Below are 24,845 nucleotides of genomic sequence, written 5' to 3'. Positions count from 1 at the left end.
GTGCAGTACATAAAACCGTGATGGTAGAGAGCCCCCCCATATGTACAACCCCCAGGATACCTGGAAGCCACGAAAGTTATATGTGGGCCCACATGGGTGCCAGCATCGGACGGAGCCCGGGAGGGAAGCGCCTAGGAGAAATAGGGTAAACGGAGGTGAAAGGGAGGTAAAAATGGAGATAAAATACAGGGCACCGCGCCTAACGCAGGCTAAGTGGCTAACAGCAGGAGGGCCCCCCTGTGTGAAAACTATGGCAGTTACCTGGAGCAGTCTGTAGGTATGGTGACTGAGCGCTGCAGAAAGGCAGGAACTCAAGAAAAAGAATCAAGAGTTATTACAATCACACAGATCAGAAGTAGAAAAGAGGAAAACGTCGAAATTTCTGAGAGACACCGAAGACTATTTACAAAACCGAGTCTACCAGTGGCGAGATATTCAGCGTTCCACCAGGCGACACAGCTCGCTAAGCTCTTCTGGTTCCACCGACAGCAGGCCCGGCACCTCAAATTCTTCTTCCTCCCATTCTTTTTTAGGGAACAACCGCGGCCGACCAAAAGGAAGACGAGGCGGGGGGGCCAATGCCGCCGGGGAACCCAGAAACCAGATGGCGACACGCTCACAGGTAAGAACCTCCCCCTGGTAGTTAACATCTCATCTAAAAACCTGGACACGCATCAACTGGCCGTCCTTCAGAAGGGTTTATCATTTTGCCCTATGTATAAGTTCAACTCGTTTGAACTCAGCATGGACCTCCAGAGGTTCTATCGCAACATTAGATTGCGTGTACATTTCTCAGAACAACCTGCCGTACCAAATTCTTCAAGGCAGGACAAGACCTTACTTGAACTCCGTGATCTGGGGCTACGGACTCATAGCTCGTACATGCCACCGCGGTCAAATCCACCAGTGGAAACCTTCGTTTCCCTCGTCGAGAGAGATATTCACACATTGACTCGTGAGATGGATCGGGGGAAGTTCCAGTTTCACACCAATCTCACTCATGCAGAGAGACTCTCACTGGAGCAACTTGCATCGGACAAATCTTTGATAATTAAACCAGCAGACAAGGGTGGGGCGACGGTGGTTATGGATAGGTCTGACTATCTTGAGGAGGTATTTAGACAACTGGGTGATACTACGGTGTACAAAGTAATACCACACAACCCTTTGAACCAGTTGGTCCAAAAAATCGCACCGGTCGTAGACTTCCATTTTCAAGCAGGCACTATTGATAGTAAAATGAGAGATTTCCTCATCAAAAGGGATCCCATTACGCCCATTTTTTATGTTCTGCCTAAAATACATAAAAGACTAGTCAAACCACCTGGACGTCCTATAGTATCCCTGACCGATTCGGTCCTATCACCCCTCTCTATGGTACTGGAGAAAATTCTTACACCGTTAGTTAAAACTACCCGCTCTTTCTTACTGGATACTAATGACTTCATTCAGATTATTAGATCTTTAGGCCCCATTTCCCCCACTTCCCTTTTGATTACCTGGGATGTCAACAGCCTGTATACATCGATAGTCCATGAGAAAGGCTTAGCAGCTACAGATCGACTCTTATGTGACAACAAAGTAGATATCAAAATCCGTCACCTCTGTGCCGACCTTTTGGGCCTGGTGCTTAGAGATAATTACTTTATGTTCCAGGACACCTTTTATGCTCAACAACAAGGCACTGCAATGGGCGCGAATGTAGCGCCCCCGTACGCCGTAGCGTACATGGCGATTTTTGAACAGGATTTCGTTTATAATCATCCCTTATTCGTGGCTCACTGCAGGATGTGGCGGAGATATATCGACGATATATTCTGCATCTGGGACGATCCTATGGTATCACTCCTATCGTTTGACCAACACATTAATGGTATCTGGCCTGAACTCAAATTCTCCATACAACAGGATACACACAGGATCAGCTTTCTGGACACCTTAATCTATAAAGAGAGGGGTGGTCATTTGGCGATCGACTTATACACCAAACCCACGGACCGCAATGGCCTACTACATTTCACTAGCTGCCACCCACCCTCCATTAAGAACTCTATTCCAATATCACAGTTCCATAGGGTCGACAGGATAGTCTCCGATGAAAGTTTAAAAAAAACAAGACTCAATGAGATGGTACATAAATTTACTGACAGGGGGTATCCTCATGGGGTACTAACGGAGGCCAAACGCAATATGTCAAATAGCAGACCCAAGGACAATCCAAAAAGAATTCCCTTTGTCTCTACTTTTCACCCGTTCTCCGGCCTGGTACAGTCAACCATCCGGAGACACTGGAATATTCTCACCAAAAGTTATCCTAACATTACAGAGTTCAAATTGCCATTCCTGTCATGTTTTAAGCGAGCTAGGAACCTGAAGGACAGGTTAGTCAAGGCAGATGTTGGCCCATGTACCTTGGTCCCTAAACAAACTTTCCTCCATACTCAGAGACGAGGCACATTCCCCTGCCTAAATTGTCTACAGTGCAGCAATGTACAGAAGGGTCCCTCTGTTTTTCATCCTCAAACGGGTAAGGCTATTCCCATAAAGGGCTTCTACACCTGTGAGTCAACATTCGTGATATACCTTATCAAATGCCCTTGCGGCTTGGCCTACGTGGGTGAGACCACACAAACAGTGAGGGATAGGGTAGCCCAACATAAGTCAACCATCCGATGTAATAAGACGCACCTCCCCCTACCATTCCATTTTTCCGAAAAGAACCATAATATCGCCCAACTCCGGTTCCAGGTGTTAGAACAGGTAGATATCCCTAGAAGGGGTCAAAACCGCATTAAAATGCTCCAGAAAAGGGAAGCATACTGGATTTATACTTTGCAGACCCTAGAACCAAAGGGATTAAACAGGGACTATGATGTTTCAGCCTTTTTGTAATATACTGTGTACATGTTTTTATCTTGTTGGTTATGTACATTGACCGTGTTTAAATATGTATGTCTTGTTTTTAACTGTCTCACGTCTCTTCCTTTACAGAACCGTTAGGTGTACCCCACGCACCGAGCACTGATCTGTCTGTCCTCACATGGTATAGTATTGCTACACGATGCCCTTTTTCCATATAGAGTGTTAGTCTGTTCTCTATATGTTGTTCCGGTGTGACCACCTAGTTAGGGACCTTTTTTACTCAGTTCGGTTATCTCTGCCACTGCTCGGATTTTCTGCAGCACCTGCCCTCAGCCCTGTCCAGCCCCCAGCACCACGCTGCAATTCCATCCTCTCTTCTTATACATCCTGCGCTACAGCTCCATCGGCATATGGCCTCTATTCTTACAGACATAGTCTTTTCTATATCTAGCTACTCTGCGCAGGTGCCGCATTCTCCGACATTCCTCCCAGGGCTTTCCCCCTTTTGCACATGCGCGGGTGGCGCCGTTCATGTGATCATTTGACGCAGCACGTCAGCTGGTCTCCAGACGGCGGGCACTTAAACCCGGAAGTGCCGCTACATCCCAGCAGCCCCGAGAGATAGTGTCTCCTCCTGCGCCGATGCCCTCTGAGCACACAAGGTACAGCAGCGCCCTCTTCTAGCTACGCTTGCCCCTCGTCCCCTTTTTCCCTCCCCTTCCCTCTTCTTGTATTCTCCTCGGTATGGTTACCTTTTCCTGCTCCCTCTCTCCACAGCGCTATCACCATTGCGAGTGTCTCGCCTTTCTGCAGCGCTCAGTCACCATACCTACAGACTGCTCCAGGTAACTGCCATAATTTTCACACAGGGGGGCCCTCCTGCTGTTAGCCACTTAGCCTGCGTTAGGCGCGGTGCCCTGTATTTTATCTCCATTTTTACCTCCCTTTCACCTCCGTTTACCCTATTTCTCCTAGGCGCTTCCCTCCCGGGCTCCGTCCGATGCTGGCACCCATGTGGGCCCACATATAACTTTCGTGGCTTCCAGGTATCCTGGGGGTTGTACATATGGGGGGGCTCTCTACCATCCCGGTTTTATGTACTGCACTGAGGGACTGTATCTATAGATCTAGTATCGTTACATATAGTTTCATGGCGGTCACACTCACGGATAGTACGCCTATAAGGGCTCTACGCTCAGTTGCCTTGCACGATATCTGATATATGGCATTACTATATGTTTTTTTTTTTTTTTTTATGTGTTTTTTTATGTGCTCTTGTCTTTGTGTTGTAGGCACCTCACCCTGCACCTTTGTTCTGTGACCCCGTATATCGGGCCACCTCATTCGCTGTATCCTTCTTCTATGTAGGGGACAGTCTTTTTACAACCCTTTCAGGTCGTCCTTTCACTGGGACTCGATACCATCATTTGACAAACCTTTCTTTCCTATACACGTTCACAGTCCATAGCATCTCCTGAACCAGGCTCACGACCCACGGAACACCAGGCCGATTCTACTTAGTCCGCCACGGTCGTTGTCTGTCACATTTCAAGTGATGTATTTTATTCTTCCAAGCAGAATGTTGTACGCCTGTATTTACACTGTGCATCATGTATTTTGTCTAAACAGAATTTCTTGTATTTTTACATGTATATTTCAGTAATCCAAAAACTGTGTCTGATGAAGGTCTTGTGATTAGACCGAAAACGTTTATTGTTGAGCTGGATGCACTGAATAAACGAATTGTTCACTTCTCATCTTGCAAAAATATCTCCTGAGTGCCTAGTATTCTATTGCCTATATTTGACGGGTTGGATACCTAACTAGTGCACCTCTAAGAAGCCAAGAGTGCCCTGCTTACTATTGCTACGTGCTTTGGCGGACCGTCGGGAGAAAAAAACCCTACATGTAACGTTTTTTTCTCCCGACGGACCGCTTTTTCCGACCGCGCATGCGCGGCAGGAACTCCGCCCCCACCTCCCCGCACCTTACAATGGGGCAGCGGATGCGCCGGAAAAATGCATCCGCTGCACCCATTGTGCAATGCAGCAAACGCTAGCATCAGAATCTCTCCCCGACGCAATGCGACGGGGAGATTCCGACGCTAGTGTGAAAGAAGCCTTAGGGTATGTGCACACGTTGCAGATTTTGCTGCAGATCTGCAGCGGATTGGCCGCCGCGGATTCACAGCAGCTTTCCATGCTTTTACAGTACAATGTAAACCTATGGAAAAAAAATCCGCTGTGCACATGCGGAGAAAAACATGTGGAAATTTAGCATTTATTCCGCAGCATGTCAATTCTTTGTGCGGTTTCCGCAGCGGTTTACACCTGCTCCATTATAGGAATCCGCAGGTGTAAAACTGCAGGTGGAATTCGCACAAAATCTGCAAAAAAAAATCGGGGTAATTTCGCAGGTAATCCGCAGTGCGGTTTACCTGCGGATTTACAAAAATCAGACTGGAAAAATCCGCAGGACTTTCCGCAACGTGTGTACGTAGCCTAAAAGTAGAATGTCCCCTGATTCTGCCATCAATCAGCAACCTTCTTTTTTTTTTTTTTTTAATCCGATACATTTTTTATTAAATATAACAAAATTTACAACAAATCACGTGTCAATACTAATTTTGTGTTTTACAATAGAATAAACCCTCCCCACCTTTGGAAACCAAATCAGGAGCAAACAATAATTTGTCCATAGTTGACAATATTCAAACAGAGTTCCAATTTACCATAAGTTGTTCACTTCAATATTATATGCTGGTAAAACATTAATTGTTCCCATCCAACCATGGACCTGTTTCTCTTAGTGTAAATGCTTTTCTCAAGTTGGATTATATGGTTAGTTTGAATAATCAAATCACGTCTTGACGGAGGCTCCTCTCTAATCCAATATCTTGCGATCAGTTTCCTCGCAATAAACAATATTGCAATTTTAGTTGTGTAATCAGTTAATATTTCCTCCACATACCCTAATATACATATCAACGGGTCTCTAGGAACAACACACCCACATACCACTCCAATGAGGTTCAACACTACAATCCAATAGGAGGACAATCTGGGACACTGCCAAAACATATGCAATATGTCCGCCTGAGATTGTGAACATCTAGGGCAATGAAAGTTGGATCTCAACCCAGCTTTAAAGGGACACTGTCACCTGAATTTGGAGGGTACAATCTTCAGCCATGGAGGTGGGGTTTTCGGGTGTTTGATTCACCCTTTCCTTACCCGCTGGCTGCATGCTGGCTGCAATATTGGATTGAAGTTCATTCTCTGTCCTCCATAGTACACGCCTGCGCAAGGCAAGATTGCCTTGTGCAGGCATGTACTATGGAGGACAGAGAATGAACTTTAATCCAATATTGCAGCCAGCGGGTAAGGAAAGGGTGAATCAAACACCCGAAAACCCCGCCTCCATGGCTGAAGATTGCTCCCTCCAAATTCAGGTGACAGTGTCCCTTTAAGTAGCGTATCAGGCGTTCTATATACCCTGAGAATTACATACAACCGTGACACATATCAGGTGTTCTATATACCCTGAGAATTACATACAACCGTGACACATATCAGGTGTTCTATATACCCTGAGAATTACATACAACCGTGACACATATCAGGTGTTCTATATACCCTGAGAATTACATACAACCGTGACAATCTCCCAGGCTAACCTTTATTTATCAAGTGCCGATTTATCACCTAAATCCTGAAGGCTTGCAGCTTGGCTTCTGGGTCAGTTATTCTAAAAGCTTATACTTCAGAAAAGTAGAAAGCCGATAAACTCCCCTCTATAACAAAATATGGAAAACTTTTATATCCTGGTGTGGTTCTATCCCTCTGGATTCTCTACATCCAAAGGTTTGGAAAACTACTGTTTGGGTGCTCGGCAGAGCTCAGAAGAGGAGCGTCGCTTTGACTTTTTCAATGCAAAATTGGCTAGAATCATTAACGGACACTATAAGGCGTTTGGAGAGCCCCTGTTGTGCCTAAATAGTGGAACCCCCCCCCCACACACACACACAAGTGACCCCATTTTGGAAACTACCCTCCTCAAAGAATTTATCTAGAGGTATGCTGAGTACCTTGAAACCCACAGGTGCTTCAAAGAACGTTGAACTGTGAAAATAGGAAAAAATATTTTTCCCACAAAAATGTTGGTTTTGCCCCCAATTTTTCATTTTCACAAGGACAACAGGAGCAAAATGGTCCATTCAATTTAATAATCTTTATTTTTATATAGTGCTAACATATTCCGCAGCGCTTTACATTTTGCACACATTATCATCACTGTCCCCGATGGGGCTCACAATCTAAATTCCCTATCAGTATGTCTTTGGAATGTGGGAGGAAACCGGAGAACCCGGAGGAAACCCACGCAAACACGGGGAGAACATACAAACTCTTTGCAGATGTTGTCCTTGGTGGGGTTTGAACCCAGGACTCCTGAGTACACAATACTCCATATGTGGTCATAAACTAATTTTGAGGCATAGTGCAAAGGTCAGAAGGGAACAAATGTCATACTGGAGTTCAGTTTTTGCTGGAATGGTTTGAAGGTGTCATGTGACATTGGCAGCGCCCCCGAGGTGCCAGAACAGCAGAATGCCAGAAGAGCAGGAAACCCCACATAAGTGACCCCATTTTACAAACTACACCTCTCAATTAATTCATCTAAGGGTAAGTTCACACAGAGCATTTTTGCTGCTTTTTTATGCTAATTTTCAGCTGCTTTTTACAGTACCAGCAAAGCCTAGGAGATTTCAGAAATCTCATGCACACACATTGTTTTTTGTGTGATCAAGATTTTGTGATTTGCTACATTTTTGGACCTAGAGCATGTCACTTCTTTAAGTGTTTCTGCTGCATTTTTTCAGCGTTTTACACCCATTGACTTTAATGGTTGTTGAAAAAAACGCAGCAAAAATGCAGGTATCATTATTTGCTGCGTTTTTGCTGCTGAAAATTCAAGGACATTAGCATGAATAAAGAATAAAAAACGCACCTAAACCTGCGTTTTTGACGCCGCTTTTTTCCCGCCAAGAAGATCAGGTTTTGCTGCAGAAAAAAAAAGCAAAAACGCCCTGTATGAACATACCCTAAAGGTGCAGTGAGCATATTGACACTATGAATGTGTCACAGAATTTTATACCATTGGGCAGTGATTAAAAAAAATAAATTATCAAAAATGTTGTTTTAGGACCAGATTATACATTTTCACACAGGGAAAAATGGCACCAAAATGTCACACAATTTCTGTTGAATGTGGCAATACCCCATATGTGGCTGTACAGTACTACTTAGTCACACGGCAAGGCTCGGGAGAGACAGTGCTATATGCCTCCTGGAGCGCAGATTTTCCTAGAATAGTTTGCAGACTCCATATTCAGAGTCCCTAAGTGGTAGAAGTGCAGAATCTCCCTTACGTGACCCCATTTTTGGAATTTATCTACAGGTGTAAAGATGAATTGACTCCATAGGCGTCTTCCAGAAACAAGCAAGAAACAGTGAATGTTGCTGAGTCAAAATTGCAAATCTGCTATTGAAGTGTCTGTACATTGTAGTGCTCAGTACATTGTGCCCAGCTTGTGCTTCTGGCGACAGGCACTCTTAAATTAGGCGGGCTTTCATCACTACAAAAATGCCAAACATGTAAACGCTACATGTATTTTAGGCACACTGTGGGGCTCCGAAGGGAGGGGGCATTTGGATTTGGTAGCGCACATTTTGCTGAATTTCTTTTTGGGGGACAAGGAACTATTCCGCTTTTCCATGGTCTTTGCACTTCCAGTAACAGGGAAGCCCCCCTATCTGTCTGTTAACAAATGACAGGCCTTAGTGGTGACTTGCTTTGTTTGTGGATTGATATTAATCTTTTGTTGGGAATATTTTACACTAGATGGCAGCCCGATTCTAAAGAATCGGGAGTCTAGAATCCATATATACTTGAAATTCGGCAGGAGCTTGAAGAGCAACGTCACTGGGCCCGCCTCCACGCAGTAGAAACTTGCTGTGAGGTAAAAATTCAAAAATCACACCAAAATGGCGGGCGGAGTGTGTCACAGTACGGCACGTTTCTGATTGGTCGCTCGCAGCAGGCGGCAACCAATCAGACACTGGACACTGTTGACGTCACTTATCTCCGGACATTAGCTCCGGACATTAGCTCCGGACGGAAGTTGGCACAAATTGCAGGAAGTAGTATTCTAGGCAATTATATATAAGATAACATTTTGGATCACGTTTATCCTGCGCTCTACACTGAGCACTTACATCAGGGTTTCCATCTAAATCTCCGAATGATGTGATTCAGATGAAACCCCTGATGGATTCAATCACTATAATGAGGCAGCAGAGTTAGGCTGCCGTCACACTAGCAGTATTTGGTCAGTGTTTTACATCGGTATTTGTAAGCCAAAACCAGGAGTGGGTGATAACTGCAGAAGTGGTGCATATGTTTCTATTATACTTTTCCTCTATTTGTTCCACCCCTGGTTTTGGCTTACAAATACTGATGTAAAATACTGACCAAATACTGCTAGTGTGATGGCAGCCTTAATGTGCCTTCACATTGCGTTCTGTGCCCCAGTCGGGGAATATATCCAAAATCCCTTGCAAAACAGTCCAGACACATTCGCTAACGGGGCCATGGACTGGTGATGGTAGTGATCACAGCATTCCAGGAGCAAGCAGAGGGATGGGCATGACCCGGGGATCCCAATCATTGCCATGATGACCCGATATCGTCATGACGACATCTGGGTCACCAAAGCTAGGAAAGTTGCTTGATCATGGGCAGTGCATGATCTGTAACTGTCGATGCAGAGCTGACAGTTTGCATAACATAGAGATGCTGCAGCTTCCTCGTGCCATACAAGCGGTTAGCCTGCAAAAAATGATTGTCTCATAGCGGTACAAAATAAAAAAAATCTATAAAATAGTTTTATTGTATAAAAGCGACAAAACATAAAAAAATATAAACGAGTTATCGCTGTAATCGTACTGACCCGAGGAATAAAATTGCCTTATCAATTTTACCACACGTGGAATAACACAACCCTACCCTCCACAAAAAAAAATAATCCTGAATTGCTGGTTTTTGTACATCCTGTGTCACAAAAATCGGAATAGAAAGCGATCAAAAAATGTAATGGTACCAATAAAAATGTCAACTCACCCTGCAAAAAAACAAGCTCCCACATAACTCTGTCAGGAAAAGTATGGAAAAATTATAGCTCTCAAAAAAGTAATGCAAAAAACTTTTTTGCAATAAAAAGCGTCTTTTAGAGTATGACAGCAGCCAAACATAAAAATCAGATATAAATCTGGTATTGCTGTAATCGCACCAACCCCAAGAATAGTTGCCTAATCACTTATATGGCAAGAGGAACGGTGTAAAAAATAAAACCAATTATTCAAATGTTGATTTTTTTTTTTTTTTTTTAAATTCTGCTTACCAAATATCGCAGTAACGCTCGGTGCACATTTATCCTGCGCTCTACGCTGAGCGCTTCCACCGGGATTTCCGTGTAAATCTCTGAAATACGTGATTCAGACAGAATTCCCGGTGGGAGATTCCCTATAATGAAGTCGATGGAGACACTGTGGACGCCATAGGACCTGTGATCCGGCGGTGTCCGTCTTTTTAGGATTGCATAAAAGTGCCGTCGGCCATGGTTTTGTTCTTTTCAGAAGTGTACAACACTGAACAGAAGCCAGACGGAGTCCAGAGTAACTCTGCTGCCTCATTATAGTGAATGAATCCCTCGGGGGGTTTCATCTGAATCACGTCACTCAGAGATTTAGATGGAAACCCCAAAGTAAGTGGTCAGCGTAGAGTTGTGATCCAAAACGTTATGTAAAACTAGATTGTGGCCCGATTCTAACGCATCGGGTATCCTAGAATATGCATGTCCCCGTAGTATATGGACAATGATGACTCCAGAATTCGCGGCAGATTGTGCCCGTCGCTGATTGGTCGAGGCAACCTTTATGACATCATTGTCGCCATGGCAACCATTATGACATCTACGTCGATACTGTGCCCGTCGCTGAATCAGAAACGTGGGATTTCTACGTCCTTTATGACATCATCGTCGCTGTGCCCGCCGCTGATTGGTCGAGGCCTGGCGGCCTCGGCCAATCAGACGCGGGATGTCTACGTCCTTTATGACATCATCGTCGCTGTGCCCGTCGCTGATTGGTCGAGGCAGCACCCCCGTAGGCAGACCCTGTAGTATAAGGCAGCACCCCTATAGGCAGACCCTGTAGTGTAAGACAGTACCCCCATAGGCAGATCCTGTAGTATAATGCAGACCCCCCCATAGGCAGACCCTGTAGTATATTGCAGACCCCCCATAGGCAGACCCTGTAGTATTAGGCAGACCCCCCATAAGCACCCCCGTAGTATTAGGCAGACCCTGTAGTATTAGGCAGACCCTGTAGTATAAGTCATACCCCCATAGGCAGACCCTGTAGTTTAAGGCAGACCCCCACAGGCAGACCCTGCAGTATTAGGCAGACCCCCCATAGGCAGACCCTGTAGTATAAGACAGCACCCCCCATATGCAGATTCTGTAGTGTAAGGTAGCACCCCTTAAAAAAATAAATACCTCTTCTTCCTGGTTCCTGTGCTGCTCTGAGCTCCTGCTCATCTCCTGACAGCGGGCGCCGGGCAGTGACTCATCGTGCCCGCTGTCAGCGTCGCCATCATCAGACGCTGACAGGGGGATGATGATGGGGTAAGGAGCGCAGCGCTCCTTCCCTCATCATTGCGGTCAGCTGTATCGGCTAAATGCCGGTACAGCTGACCCTGCGATGAGAGGCGGAGGGCCCACTGCTGGCACCGGGCCCCCCGCCTGCTCAGGTGCACCATAGCGGTAGAGCAGGAAGATCGATTCTCCCTGCTCTGCCGCAGAAGGTAACTATTGGCGCATATCTCTGGGTGGGCCCCCTCTAAGCACTGGGCCCGCACCCTCTGCCCCCTCTCCCCCTTCCCCGGTAGCTACGCTAGTGGTTACTTCCATAGGAAGCCAAGTAGCCTCTGAGTATATTCTTGAGTGTATGTTAAGATTCCCGCACAAACATTGGGAGAACATACAACCTCCTGGGTTGGATTAGGATTCATGCCCCAGAGGCGCAATGAACAAGAGAAAGATGCCCTGTTCCGTAGCTTCTCGTCAGTGTTGACACATAGAGGGCATGGAATAGATTTATGCCCTAAAACATCAACCCACAACCAATAAGTTTAGTATCTTTTTCTGTGTTTAATAATGCATTTTCTTAAGGTCACCTGACTATGTACAGCAGGTCATGTAAATATAAATTGCTTTTTTTTTTACTTCATAAATGCCCACTAGTAATAATTATTAAAAACATTCCAATATCAAAGTCTTCCAAACTTTTTGTCCATTCTTGGGCATTATTCTATAGTTATGCCACATTATAAGCAGCAAAAATATAAATTTGTAAAATAAAAAAAAAATGGAATAATAAGGTCACCTATTATCCACCCCGTATATATACTGTAGGTGATCACACTCATTCAAATGACATTAGCATTAATTAATGACCTGCTTGCTAAACAAGTCATAGCTTTGTGTCTCGTTCTAGTCCATTTGCTTCTATGTCATACTTCTGAAATTCATTCTCGATGACGTAAACGGAGCAGTCATTGTGGGCTCTTTTCTTGCTCATGAACACTGTAAACTGGTAGAGAAGGGCACCTAAAAAAAAAATGAAGGAACATGCTGAAAAACTGTAATTGTTGCTTACATTTTCACATGAAGATATTATTATTATTTATTGGTATAGCGCCATTTATTCCATGGCGCAGCACCATTTATTCCATGGCGCTTTACATGTGAGGAGGGGTATACATAATAAAAACAAGTACAATAATCTTAAACAATACAATTCATAACTGGTACAGGTTGTAGTCTTGTCAGAAGAGGTGGGTCTTCAGGTTCTTGAAGGTTTCGATGGTAAGCGAGAGTCTGATGTGGGGTGATACGCGAGAGAAATCTTGTATACGATTGTGGGAAGAGGAGATAAGAGGGGAGTAGAGAAGGAGATCCTGTGAGGATCGGAGGTTGCGTGCAGGTAAGTACCGGGAGATGAGGTCACAGATGTATGGAGGAGACAGGTTTATGGGTGGCTTTGTACGTCATGGTTAGGGTTTTGTAGGGGAGTCTCTGGGCAATGGGGAGCCAGTGAAGGGATTGACAGAGGGGAGAGGCTGGGGAATAGCGGGGGGACAGGTGGATTAGTCGGGCAGCAGAGTTTAGAATACATTGGAGAGGTGCAAGAGTGTTAGAGGGGAGGCCACAGAGCAGGAGGTTGCAGTAGTCAAGGCAAGAGATGATGAGGGCATTGACTAGGGTTTTTGCAGATTCTTGGTTGAGGAATGTACGGATTCGTGAAATATTTTTGAGTTGAAGTCAGCAGGAAGTGGAAAGGGCTTGGATATGTGGTTTGAAGGAGAGATCAGTGTCAAGGATTACCCCGAGGCAGCGAGCTTGTGGGACTGTGGAGAGTGGGCAGCCATGCACTGTAATGGATAGGTTCGTTGGGGGGGGTCATGTGAGATGGGGGAAAGATGATGAATTCTGTTTTGTCCATGTTAAGTTTCAGAAATCTAGCGGAGAAGAAGGATGAAATAGTGGACAGACAGATGTAGATCTGTGTGTCATCAGCATAGAGGTGATACTGAAAGCCATGAGATTCTATGAGCTGTCCCAGGCCAAAGGTGTAAATGGAGAAGAGCGGGGCCCAAGGACTTGAACCTTGTGGGACTCCGACAGATAGGGGGCAAGGTGAGGAGGTGGTGTGTGAGTGGGAGACGCTGAATGTCCGGTCTGTTAGGTATGATGAGATCCAGGATAGGGCCAAGTCTGTGATGCCAAGGGATGAGAGGGTCTGTAATAATAGGGAATGGTCCACTGTGTCAAAGGCAGCCGACAGGTCGAGGAGGAGGACAGAGTAGTGTTGCTTGCTGTTGGCGGTTAAGAGGTCATTGGTGACCTTAGGGCAGTTTCAGTGGAATGGTGTGCCTGGAAGCCAGATTGTAAGCGGTCAAAGAGGGAGCAAGAAGAGAAATGGGAGGACAGTTCAAGGTAGACGTGTTGTTCCAGTAGTTTGGAGGCATAAGGGAGAAGTGATATAGGGCGATAGCTAGATACAGAGGATGGGTCAAGAGAGGGCTTTTTGAGGATAGGTGTGATGGAGGCATGTTTAAAGCTTGAGGGGAAAACACCAGTTGTTAGTGATAGGTTGAAGAGATGAGTTATGGTTGGGATGAAGACTGGTGAGGTTTGGGATGAAGTGGGAAGGGAGCGGGTCAAGTGCACAGGTGGTGAGATGTGATCTTGAGAGTAGAGTGGAGAGTTGATTTTCTGTAATGGTGGAGAAGTTGGTTTTGGAGGTGGAGGGCTGGGAAGTCGGGAGGAAGGGCTCTGGGGGTCGTTGACCAAAACTGTCTCTGATGCTATCAATCTTCTACTTGAAAAGTGAAGCAAAGTCTTCAGCTGAGATAAGTGAGGAGAGAGGAGGTGCTGGGGGACGGAGGAGAGAATTGAAGGTGTTGAATAACTGTTTAGGGTTGTGAGACAGGGAGGGTATGAGAGATGAGAAGTAGGTTTGTTTAGCTGTGGCGAGTGTGGTCTTGAAAGTAGTGAGGGACTGTTTGAATGCAATGAAGTGCTCGTTGGAGTGGGATCTTTTCCATCTGCGCTCAGAAGCCCTGGAAGCTCGCCTCAGTTCTTTGGTCAGGCTGGTGTGCCAGGGCTGTCTGTTGATTTTGCGAGCTTTGGTATGTGTTAGGGGGGCAGCAGATTCCAAAGCTACAGCTATTGTGGTGTTATATAGAGCGGCAGCGTCATCCGCATTGTGTATGGAACTTATGTTTGTGAGAGGGAGGAGGGATTCAGAGAATGAATGTAGGTCAAGATGTTTAAGATTTCTGCGAGGGTGTGAAAGTTTGTGGGGTGGGGATTGTAGACATGTAGTGGAGAGAGATGAGAATGTGAGAAGGTTGTGGTCAAAGAGAGGAAGAGGTGAGTTAGAGAGGTTAGATAGGGAGCAGAGGCGGGTGAAGATGAGGTCCAGTGTGTGACCATCTTTGTGGGTGGCTGCAGAAGACCATTGAGTGAGGCCGAAGGAGGAAGTGAGAGATAGAAGTTTAGTGGCAGCTGAGAGGGAAGTGTCAATGGGGATGTTGAAGTCGCCCATGATGATAGTGGGGATGTCCGCGGAAAGGAAATGAAGTAGCCAGGTGGTGAAGTGGTCAAAGAAGGTGGCGGCTGGCCCTGGGGGGCGGTAAATGACAGCCGGCTGGAGGGGGAGTAGATGCGCACAGAGTGCACCTCAAAGGAAGGGAGGGTAACAGGGTGGCAGTGGGATTGGGGTGAAGGAGCAGGTATCTGACAGGAGAAAACCAACTCCTCCACCATGTTTGCTGCTGGGGCGGGGTGTGTGAGAAAGGTGGAAGCCACCGTAAGAGAGTGCAGCAGGGGAGGCTGTGTCAGAAGGGGTGAGCCAGGTTTCAGTGATGGCGAGGAAGGAAAGTTTGGTAGTAACAAAAAGATCATGGATGTAGGAAAGCTTGTTGCAGACAGAGTGAGCGTTCCAGAGAGCTCCTGTTAGTGGGACTGGGGAAGCGGGGGCTGGGTGAATGGGTATAAGGTTAGGTTACGGAAGGATGTGATAGAGCGTGGATGGGAGGTAGAAATGACTGTGGGAATATGGTGAGGAGGACCAGAATTTGGAGAGATATCACCAGCACTGAGAAGGAGCAGAGGAAGTGTTAGCAGGTGGGAGCAGGAGAGGGCATGAGGTAGCTGTCTGCTTGGAGACAGAGGATTGTATGTTAAGGAACAGTTCTGAGGAGGAGGTGAGATGGATGGGGAGGATTGAAGCAGAGATAAACAGTATCTTTCTTGGTGTGGGGAGATTGTGGGAGGTAGCAGAAAGCGAAGGATTATAGAGGTGAAAGTGAAAACAAATAGAAATATTGTTTACAGTGACTGGCCAGTTACCTTCAGTTCCCTTCAGGTTCAATTCAGGTTTTAATTCTACTGTAATCCACACTTCTAGGACACACTTATAGGAATCACACTGCAGACTGAAGTCTATACAGACTTGAGCTATGCAATATATGTACAACTAAGTGCGTTCAGGTGTGAAGCAGAGAGAAGTGGTCTCTGCTCATCATGGTCAGAGAATTAAGGGTGGACCAGATGCATACAAGATATTGCTATTTTCAGCTTTAGTTTGTACAATGGGGAAAATAAGTATTTGATACACTGCCGATTTTGCAAGTTTTCACATTTACACAGAATGGAGAGGTCTGTAATTTTTATTGTAGGTACACTTCAACTGTGAAAGACAGAATCTAAAAATAAAAACCAGAAAATTACATTGTATGATTTTTAAATCATTAAATTGCATTTTATTGCATGAAATTAGTACACTGATCAAAAAAATAAAGGAAACACTTAAAGAATATAACTCCAAGTAAATCAAACTTCTTTGAAATCAAACTGTCCACTTGGGAAGCAACACTGTTTTACAATCAATTTCACGTGCTGTTATGCAAATTGAATAGACAGGAGATAGAAATTATTGGCAATTATCAAGACACATTCAATAAAGGAGTGGCTCTGCAGGTGGGGACCACAAACCACATCTTTCTGGCTGATGTTTTGGTCACTTTTGAATGTTGGTTGTGCTTTCACACTCATGGTAGCATGAGACGGACTCTACAACCAACTCAGGTAGTGCAGCTCATCCAGGATGGCACATCAATACAAGCTGTGGCAAGAAGGTTTGCTGTGTCTCTCAGTGTAGTGTCTAGAGACTGGAGGCACTACCCGTAGACATGCCAGTACACCAGGAGACATGGAGGGGGCAGTAGGAGGGCAACAACCCAGCAACAGGACCGCTACATCAGCCTTTGTGCAAGGTGGAACAGGAGGAGGACTGCCAGAGCCCTGTAAAACGACCTCCAGCAGTTTTGTGCATGTATCTGCACAAACGGTTAGAAACCGACTCCTTGAGGATGGTCTGAGTGCCCGACGTCCACAGATGGGGCTTGTGCTCACAGCCCAACACCGTGCAGGACGCTTGGCATTTGCCACAGAACACCAGGATTGGTAAATTTGCCACTGGTGCCCTGTGCTCTTCACAGATGAAAGCAGGTTCATACTGAGCACATGTGACAGATGTGACAGAGTCTGGAGATGTCGTGGAAAGCGATCTGCTGCCTGCAACGTCCTTCAGCATGACCGGTTTGGCAGTGGGTCAGTAATGGTGTGGGGTGGCATTTTTTTGGAGGGCCGCACAGCCCACCATGTGCTCACCAGAGGTAGCCTGACTGCCATTAGGTACCGAGATGAGATCCTCAGCCCCCTTGTGAGACCATATGCTGATGCGGTTGGCCCTGGGTTCCTCCTAATGCAGGACAATGCCAGACCTCATGTGGCTGGAGTGTGTCAGCAGTTCCTGCAAGATGAAGGCATTGAAGCTATGGACTGGCCCGTCCGTTCCCGAGACCTGAATCCGATTGAACACATCTGGCACATCATGTCTCGCACCATCCACCAACATCATGTTGCACCATAGACTGTCCAGGAGTTGGCGGATGCTTTGGTCCAGGTCTGGGAGGAGATCCCTCAGAAGACCATCCGCCGCCTCATCAGGAGCATGCCCAGGTGTTGTAGGGAGGTCATACAGGCACGTGGAGGCCACATACTGCTGAGCATCATTTCCTTGTCTTGCCGCATTTCCACTGAAGTTGGATCAGCCTGTAACTTCATTTTCCACTTTGATTTTGAGCATCATTCCAACTCCAGACCTCCGTGGGATATTAGTTGTGATTTACGTTGATCATTTTTAGGTTTTATTGTTCTCAACACATTCCACTATGTAATGAATAAAGATTTACAACTGGAATATTTCATTCAGTGATATCTAGGATGTGGGATTTTAGTGTTCCCTTTATTTTTTTTTGAGTAGTATATTTGAGCACCTACCAACCAGCAAGAATTCTGTCTCACAGACCTGTTAGTTTTTCTTTCAGAATTCCTCCTACGCTGCACTCATTACCTGTATTAATTACACCTCTTTTAACTCTTTACCTGTATAAAACACACCTGTTGACACACTCATTTACACTCCAACCTCTCCCTCAAGACCAAAAAGCTGTGTAAGGTCATCAGGGACAAAATTGTATACCTGCACATGGCTGGGATGGTCTACAGGACAATAAGCAAGCAGCTTGGTGAGTACGGTAAGCATCAACAGTAGGCACAATTATTAGAAAATGGAAGAAACTCAAGATTGCTGTCAATTTTTCATGAATTAAAATCCTGCAGGGCACGGAAGGTCCCCCTGCTCAAGCCAGCACATGTCCGGTCCCATTTGAAGTGTGCCAATAACCATCTGGATGATCCAGAGGAGGCCTGGGAGAAGGCCATGTAGTCAGATGAGGGCAAAATAGAACTTTTTGGTATCGACTCCGTGTTTGAAGGTAGAAGGATGAGGACAACGCCAATAACACTTCCCAACGGTGAAGCCTGGTAGAGGGAAACCTCATACTTTGGGTGTGCTTTTTCTGCAAAATGGACAGGACGACAACACCGAATTGAAGGGAGGATAGATGAGGACATGATTCGTGAGATTTTGGCCAACACCCTCTTTCCCTCAGTAATTTTGTGTGTGCCACTTCCCTGCAGAGTTCCAATTTTTAGAGTTGAGCAAAAAGATTAGATTTGCAGGACACTGGTTCAGGACACACATTTGTTATATGTTGGTGCTGGTCCAGAGCCTTTGAAACTCTTCCTACTTGCTGGCATCCTTTGCTCGTCTTCTGATTAGTAGGCCCAGCATGTCGTCATGACAGGCTAAGGCCTCACTCACAAATATGATTTTCGCATACGAGTGCAATCCATGGTTTTCACTAAACCATTCACAGCCAGTCTATGGAGCCATTCACATGTGATTTTTCATGGATGGAGCAGCCTGCAGAAAATCGTCCGTGAAAAAAAATCGGACTGCCCAATACCAATTGAGTGTTATTTGATTTTCAGGGACTGTCACATAGTTGAAGATGGATAAAAAATTTTCTCCACGTAAGAGAAAAATGGACATCATTCTGATCCAAATAACTGGTCCAATAATCTCATACGTGAGAAAACTTACAGTGCCTTGCGAAAGTATTCGACCCCCTGGAACTTTTCAACCTTTTCCCACATATCATCCTTCAAACATAAAGATACCAAATGTACATTTTTGGTGAAGAATCAACAATAAGTGGAACACAATTGTGATGTTGAATGAAATTTATTGGTTATTTTAAATTTTTGAGGACACTCAAAAACTGAAAAGTGGGGGCGTGCAATATTATTCGGCCCCTTTAACCCCTTCATGACCTTGGGATTTTTTGTTTTTCCGTGTTCGTTTTTCACTCCCCTCCTTCCCAGAGCCATAACTTTTTTATTTTTCCGTCAATTTGGCCATGTGAGGGCTTATTTTTTTGCGGGACGAGTTGTACTTTTGAACGACATAATTGGTTTTAGCATGTCGTGTACTAGAAAACGGGAAAAAAATTACAAGTGCGGTGAAATTGCAAAAAAAGTGCAATCCCACACTTGTTTTTTGTTTGGCTTTTTTGCTAGGTTTACTAAATGCTAAAAATGACCTGACATTATGATTCTCCAGGTCAGTACGAGTTCATAAATAAAGAAAAACCTTGCACTCAACTTATGCTCTTAGTGAATTTTTTAATGTAGTACCCAAAATAAACGTTTCGGTCCAACACACCGGACCTTCATCAGTAACTACAGAAAGTGACAAAAAATTAAATAAATAAACGAAAGTAAAACATGGATATAATAGTAATAAACTAAACTGAAAAAAAGTATATACATGAACCTATAATGGTTGACGCATTAGAGCAAAAATAATAACACTGGTCGATAAGGGAAAAAAACAGATAATGATATAATGTCCAGCAGAGAGAGACTTATGTCTATTATTTGGCACTGATGTGATGAATAGGAATGATAAGGAATAAACCATGACGTACCGTACTGTGTGTGAAATAACGGAAGGAGACAAGAAAATGTCTCTGGGCACACAAAGAGAGCGGCGTCTGGGATAGAGAGAGAAAGTGTGGTAAAAACAGCCAGAGATATAAGTGGCGGCACTAGCGTGTGCTAAATATAAGACGCCATACCTGAGTAACCAACAGGGAAAAAGTTCCACTGCGAGGTAATGAAGGGCGTAAGTGAGACAAGATCCCCCATATATTGGATTAGTGATACAATAGTGCATGGTATCGGCATATTACCTTATGCAGGAGAGAGGTGAAGTGTGCCTGTAAGAGACGCGGAGTCCTCCGCTCGTCTATGGTACTGGGAAATAGCCCGCAAAGAAATAGAGAGGAGGCGTGTACCGGCAGTGGCAGTCGGCCAATAGGAAATCGCTCGCGATAGCCGGAAGTGACGTCGTCCCAGATTCCGGGGATGACGGAGTTATGTGTGCCTGTCGGCGTGCTCGTCCCGCGGATGTGACGTAACTGAATGTGCACCGCTTGTGTATACACAGGGGAGGAACAAATGGTTCCTAGTAGCTCAGAGCTAGGTACGTAGGTAATGAATGGGATGGCCTGAAAGTGAGGTAGCATCTGTAGAGGAGAAACCAAACGCTGGAACAAACAGACATATAGTGGGTCCGGACATGAGGACATAGCAGGTGATAGTGAACTGTGTCCAGAGAAGCGGAGTTCAGTGGAGGACGTGATCAAGAAGAATGCATACAACTTCAATAGAGGCGACTCTATAATAGAGAAAAAAGGGTGTTAGACACTAAAGCATACACCATTTGTATACATAATGTAATATGATACACGAGGAACTGCCATACAGGTACATAATGGTAAAAGATACATATATAATAAAAGATATAAAGAAGTCCTACCAAATTGTTCCATGGAGGATTAACCAGAACTATAGATGAGTCCTGTCATATTATGAGCAGACATTGATGGTTATGTGCACTTAGACCAAACAGAACGTAGTATATAATATAAAATATGGTAAATATAATGAGAAAGCATTCCTAGGGCAGGGACAAGTTGGTATGGAGTAATATGCAAGGACGGACATAACGGTACCTGGACTGATGTATAAGTACTGTAGATAAAACACTATGGGGCAGTGGGCTCAGGATAGCCAGGCAATAGTTTGTTATAAGAAAGATGCCAGGTCATAATCCCTGTTAAGACCCTTTGGGTGTAAGGTCTCGAGGGTATGTATCCAGAACGCCTCCCTGCGTTTAAGGCGAGCTATCCTATTTCCTCCCCGTCTTAAAGGCGGTATGTGTTCAATGACCTGGAACTTGAGTTGTGAAATGTTATGGCCTTGGTTGGTAAAATGTAAAGGAATTGGTAATAGTAGATTCTTGCAGCGTATGGTGGATTTGTGCTTTGAGATACGGTCGCGTATGGGTTGCGTGGTTTCTCCTATATACAGCAGACCGCACGGGCACTTAATCAAATATACCACCCATGAAGTGTCACAGGTAAAAAACTCCGAAATGTGAAAAACTTTGCCTGAATGTGGGTGGTGGAAAGAGGTACCTTTAAGGACATTGTGACACTGGGAGCAATGAAGACATGGGAATGTTCCAGTACGAGGAGTCTGTAAGAAGCGTTGACGTGGTACTGATTTATTGGTACCCACGTCTGCTTTCACCAGTGAATCTCTGAGGTTGGGGGCTCGTTTAAAACAGGGAAGAAACGGTTCCCGAAATTCTGGGATGTCCGGGTGGCCACTTGCTAGTAGATGCCAATGTCTACGAATGGATTTGTGTAGAACGTACGCAAAGGGATGGAAAGAGTGGACAAACGGAATCCGGTTCATAGATCTGTTCGGTCTGGGTTGTGAAGGTGTTATGGCATTTTGGAGTATCGTGGCGGGATAGCCACGTTGTGAGAATTTGGAAGCCATTTCTTGTAACCTAAGAGGGCGGAGATCTGGGTCCGACACTATTTTAGACACTCGGTGAAACTGTGATTTAGGGATGGACCGTATAGTGGATGAAGGGTGGAAACTGGAAAAGTGTAACAGGCTGTTACGATCTGTGCTTTTAGTATATAGGTCAGTAGAAATGGAGCCATCTGGTTTAAGTATAACCATTGTGTCGAAAAAATTAATCTTCTGAGGACTATGTGACATTGTGAATCGTCCTACTCCTCGGTCTTCTCTGGATTACTCTACGTCGGGTTCCGAACAAGAACGGAATACAGCCCCAACTGGTCCTCCTCGTTTTTTAGGACAGCGACAAAGTCACGCCCGAAAAAAACGACAAGGCGCGGCCATGGACACAGGACCAACTCCAGACCAAATGAGGATCACGAGATCTCAGGTACCAATCCATTGGTAATCAACATTTCGGACAGAACTTTGGGGGTGGCGGAATATAAGGTTTTACAGAAAAGTCTGTCATTTTGCCCCACTTATCGCTGCCATACCTTTGATCTGGAAATGGACCTCCATAGGTTTTTTCGAACACTCAGACTAAAGGCATATTTTTCTAATACCCCTGACACCACTCCAGTGCCATCTCACTCAGCAGCCTCACCTAGTAGCTTGTCATCCCGTAGTCTGGGTCTATACAACAAAAGCAAATTTAGGCCCCCTCATGGCTCACATGCTATGGAGACCTTCATCGAGTTTGTACAGAATTCTTTCCAGTCACTAAGGGATGACATCAACAGAGGAAATCTATTTTATCCCCCTAATCTCACGTCCCCAGAACGCCAGGCCCTACGTGGCCTACAGGAGGACAGTACTATAATCATAAAACCAGCGGACAAGGGTGGGGCCCTAGTGGTTATGAACAGGTCTGACTATCTTCAGGAGATTTCCCGTCAGTTAAGTGACACGACCATTTACCAGAAGTTACAGAGGGACCCTACATCCCTAATACGTCAAAAGATCTCAGACACCCTTCAAAAATATACACAGTTGGGGGTCCTAGATACCAAAACGGTTGATTTTCTCACCAATTCCCATCCGGTCATCCCAGTCTTTTACACCATTCCCAAGATTCACAAAAATCTTCAGAAACCACCAGGGAGGCCCATCGTGGCCTCGACCGATTCTATACTTTCCCCTCTGGCGGTGTATCTCTAAAAGATCTTGACTCCATTAATACAGACATCTAAATCATACATCCTCGATACAGGGTCGTTTCTTGAAGTCCTTAAAGGTCTGAACCCTATTCCCCCCAATGCATTACTGGTCACCATGGACGTTAAGGACCTGTATACATCGATCCCACACTTGGAAGGTATAAACTCGGTACACAGACTACTCATTCACTCCGGCCTACAGGAAGACCAGGTTAATCTTTGTATTGAACTTCTTACCATCATTCTGACTTTCAACCATTTCATGTTCCAGGATGACTTCTACCTCCAGATCCGTGGTACCGCGATGGGCTCCAACGTAGCGCCCCCCTATGCAAATTGTTATATGGCGGACTTTGAGGAGAGTACTATCTATCAAAGTTCACTGTTTATCTCCAACGTTCTCTTGTGGAGACGATACATAGATGACGTCTTCTGCATATGGGGGGGCACGTTGGAAGCCCTCGCCTCTTTCTTTGAATGGCTGAATACTGCCTGGCCAGGCATTACATTCACAATGTCACATAGTCCTCAGAAGATTAATTTTCTCGACACAATGGTTATACTTAAACCAGATGGCTCCATTTCTACTGACCTATATACTAAAAGCACAGATCGTAACAGCCTGTTACACTTTTCCAGTTTCCACCCTTCATCCACTATACGGTCCATCCCTAAATCACAGTTTCACCGAGTGTCTAAAATAGTGTCGGACCCAGATCTCCGCCCTCTTAGGTTACAAGAAATGGCTTCCAAATTCTCACAACGTGGCTATCCCGCCACGATACTCCAAAATGCCATAACACCTTCACAACCCAGACCGAACAGATCTATGAACCGGATTCCGTTTGTCCACTCTTTCCATCCCTTTGCGTACGTTCTACACAAATCCATTCGTAGACATTGGCATCTACTAGCAAGTGGCCACCCGGACATCCCAGAATTTCGGGAACCGTTTCTTCCCTGTTTTAAACGAGCCCCCAACCTCAGAGATTCACTGGTGAAAGCAGACGTGGGTACCAATAAATCAGTACCACGTCAACGCTTCTTACAGACTCCTCGTACTGGAACATTCCCATGTCTTCATTGCTCCCAGTGTCACAATGTCCTTAAAGGTACCTCTTTCCACCACCCACATTCAGGCAAAGTTTTTCACATTTCGGAGTTTTTTACCTGTGACACTTCATGGGTGGTATATTTGATTAATTGCCCGTGCGGTCTGCTGTATATAGGAGAAACCCCGCAACCCATACGCGACCGTATCTCAAAGCACAAATCCACCATACGCTGCAAGAATCTACTATTACCAATTCCTTTACATTTTACCAACCAAGGCCATAACATTTCACAACTCAAGTTCCAGGTCATTGAACACATACCGCCTTTAAGACGGGGAGGAAATAGGATAGCTCGCCTTAAACGCAGGGAGGCGTTCTGGATACATACCCTCGAGACCTTACACCCAAAGGGTCTTAACAGGGATTATGACCTGGCATCTTTCTTATAACAAACTATTGCCTGGCTATCCTGAGCCCACTGCCCCATAGTGTTTTATCTACAGTACTTATACATCAGTCCAGGTACCGTTATGTCCGTCCTTGCATATTACTCCATACCAACTTGTCCCTGCCCTAGGAATGCTTTCTCATTATATTTACCATATTTTATATTATATACTACGTTCTGTTTGGTCTAAGTGCACATAACCATCAATGTCTGCTCATAATATGACAGGACTCATCTATAGTTCTGGTTAATCCTCCATGGAACAATTTGGTAGGACTTCTTTA

General features: G+C 45.2%; 1 protein-coding gene across 1 annotated transcript in view; it reads right to left on the bottom strand.

Annotated features, from left to right (window-relative positions):
• Window positions 1-12,113: 12,113 nt before the first annotated feature.
• The window catches only part of LOC138657698 (uncharacterized), a 36,501-nt gene continuing 23,769 nt past the window's right edge, over window positions 12,114-24,845 (bottom strand). Inside the window, exon 3 of the mRNA XM_069745397.1 lies at window positions 12,114-12,589. Within this exon, the coding sequence (XP_069601498.1) occupies window positions 12,453-12,589 (137 nt within the window). The 3' untranslated portion in view covers window positions 12,114-12,452. The remainder of the gene's footprint in view (window positions 12,590-24,845) is intronic.

This window comes from Ranitomeya imitator, chromosome 1 (assembly GCF_032444005.1).
Source record: "Ranitomeya imitator isolate aRanImi1 chromosome 1, aRanImi1.pri, whole genome shotgun sequence".
In the NCBI taxonomy this organism is placed as follows: Eukaryota; Metazoa; Chordata; class Amphibia; order Anura; family Dendrobatidae; genus Ranitomeya; species Ranitomeya imitator.
The sequence above is the reverse complement of the archived record's forward strand: the minus strand, read 5'-3'. Positions and strand labels throughout refer to the sequence as shown.